General features: G+C 43.9%; 1 protein-coding gene across 1 annotated transcript; it reads right to left on the bottom strand.

Annotated features, from left to right (window-relative positions):
- Positions 1-256: 256 nt before the first annotated feature.
- LOC115120818 (oligodendrocyte transcription factor 3-like) lies at positions 257-2,027 on the bottom strand. The gene has a single exon (XM_029649799.1). It carries the CDS (start codon positions 1,828-1,830, stop codon positions 1,081-1,083), a length of 750 nt encoding a protein of 249 aa, XP_029505659.1. The 5' UTR covers positions 1,831-2,027; the 3' UTR covers positions 257-1,080.
- Between the last annotated feature and the right edge of the window lie 229 nt (positions 2,028-2,256).

The raw sequence follows: 2,256 nt of genomic DNA, 5'->3' as shown, positions 1-2,256 counted from the left end.
GAATAAATAACAAAACCTATATGTAGACATGCCTTTAAATATATGAATAAATAACCAAACCTATATTTAGACTTGGCTTTAAATCTATGAATAAATAAGCAACATTTATTTAGATTTGGCTTTAAATATATGTATAAATAGCCAGACGTATATATAGATTTTAAATCTATGAACAAATAATCGACAGGAATAAATGTCCTTAATTGAGGCTATGTTAGATACATCCTGACATGGTATGGACAGGCAATGCAGCATACATGGTTCATCATATCCGTTTTATTGACATTACATCCAGGAACACTGGGTAATAATAAATATTTCATTAGTCATCAATACAAAAATAAAGACGCGGGGTCTCCGGACATAAAACATTCTTTCCAGCAAAACAATCGTGCAGCCATGCTAAAGAAGTTCAACATATGGACAATAAACGCCACCGCAAAACTAAAAGTATTTTCAGAATTCTATGGAGTCATCAAGAGCCATATTATTTCAACCTTTCCGAACTTAATATATAAATCATACAATTTTCATACACTGTAGAATGCGATTTCACCATCCTTGTTACAAGGAAAGGGCATTCTTCACTTTCACAAATGATGCCAAAACAAACATATTAAATTTGCATGTAACTTTTTTCACCCTTTCGGGTGAGCAAGTATTTTGTGCTACGATCAGCTTCAGGGCTCCAAACATGAGGTCACATTCAGACATCTCTAGCTTAATGCTCTCCAAACATGAGGTCACATTCAGACATCTCTAGCTTAATGCTCTCCAAACATGAGGTCACATTCAGACATCTCCAGCTTAATGCTTTAGGTTTTTTCACAGAGCGTCTTGTAAGAAACATATTTACATAGCATGAATGCATCTCTGGTGACACCAAATAAACAGCTACATTTTTACCGTGAAAAAAGTATTTTCACAGGGTCTTTGTTACAATGAGGAATAATTAACGGTTCTCATACGCAAAACAAATAAACATACATACAATGCATGCATGGAGGTCAATTCTTCATGTCCAATTCATAATTTACTGTACTGTACATCTTGACACCATTCTGAATCGAATGTCCCGAATTACTTTATCACATCCTTGTTTCCGCTTGCAAGTCTCGTCAGTCCCGCTGAACTGATAGGAATATGAGGGGGTGGAGGTACTTGGCATATGGGGCACGGGCACGGTAAACCTGCCCAGTGTTGGAAGCCGCTGCCGAGCTGAAGAGGGTGTGCAGGGGCACTCTTCATTAAGGAGTGAGGCGCTCGGATGGAGGTAAGTCCAGGTAAGGTGGTGGTGAGGGTAGAGGATGTGGACGAGGACAGCGCGCTCCCGAGCAGCGGATGCACCTGATGCGCCGGGTTGCCAGAGTGCCCGCTCACTGTCCCGCAGTGGAACGCAGAATGATGTCCGCCGTAGATTTCTCCAACCAGCCTTTTCATCTCGTCCATGGAGCTGTTGAGCATCAGGATGTAGTTTCTGGCAAGCAGGAGAGTGGCAATCTTCGATAGCTTTCTCACAGACGGACCGTGTGCGTAAGGCATAACTTCCCGGAGGCCGTCCATCGCCAGGTTCAAGTCGTGCATCCTCTTGCGCTCCCGCCCGTTGATTTTCAGCCTCAGATGCTGAATCTCTTGCTCGGTCACCTGCTTCTTGAGTTTGTACTTGCTCCCGCCAGATGACGTATTTTCCCCGTGCCTGGAAAGATGCTCGCTCGTCATCTTCTGGAGGAGTTCGTTCTGCGCGGAGGACACTGAATTGAGGTGGTCTCGGAGATACATTCCATCCATGTCTGGTGAGGAAGATCTGCTCGAGCTGGAGTCAGAATGCATTTTATTAGCTCGGTTTGGGTACGAAGTCGCTGCTTCCCTCTGTCTCTGCCTCTAATTTTAAATCACACTCGATCACCTGCTTCTGTCGTTTGAGTTTGGTCCTCTTTTTGGGATGGAGGTCTATGAGGGCATGAATGGACGCACTGGGCTTGTTGGCCGGATAACTGCGCGTAATCTTATCCCGCGGGTGCACCTCTTCTTGCTCTGTGGTGGGGTAAAAGACTGCTCCGAGTATTTATAGTGCGGTTGAGAAGGGGAACAAAAGGAACCCTCCTATTGATAATAAAGGTCTTGTTAGGATGACGTCCCCATTATACAGGGCGGTGTGCTTTGACTGTCCCATTGACCATCTATTCCTATTCATTCTAATGCCACCGCGGGGGGAACACTTCAAGCCTGGATAATCTGAAACCAAGACCATTTGAA

Source organism: Oncorhynchus nerka, linkage group LG28 (genome assembly GCF_034236695.1).
Source record: "Oncorhynchus nerka isolate Pitt River linkage group LG28, Oner_Uvic_2.0, whole genome shotgun sequence".
Lineage (NCBI taxonomy): Eukaryota > Metazoa > Chordata > Actinopteri > Salmoniformes > Salmonidae > Oncorhynchus > Oncorhynchus nerka.
The sequence above is the reverse complement of the archived record's forward strand: the minus strand, read 5'-3'. Positions and strand labels throughout refer to the sequence as shown.

Excerpts from the sequence above, each read along its gene's own strand:
- LOC115120818 (XM_029649799.1), bottom strand. The coding sequence starts at position 1,830 with ATGCATTCTGACTCCAGCTCGAGCAGATCTTCCTCACCAGACATGGAT.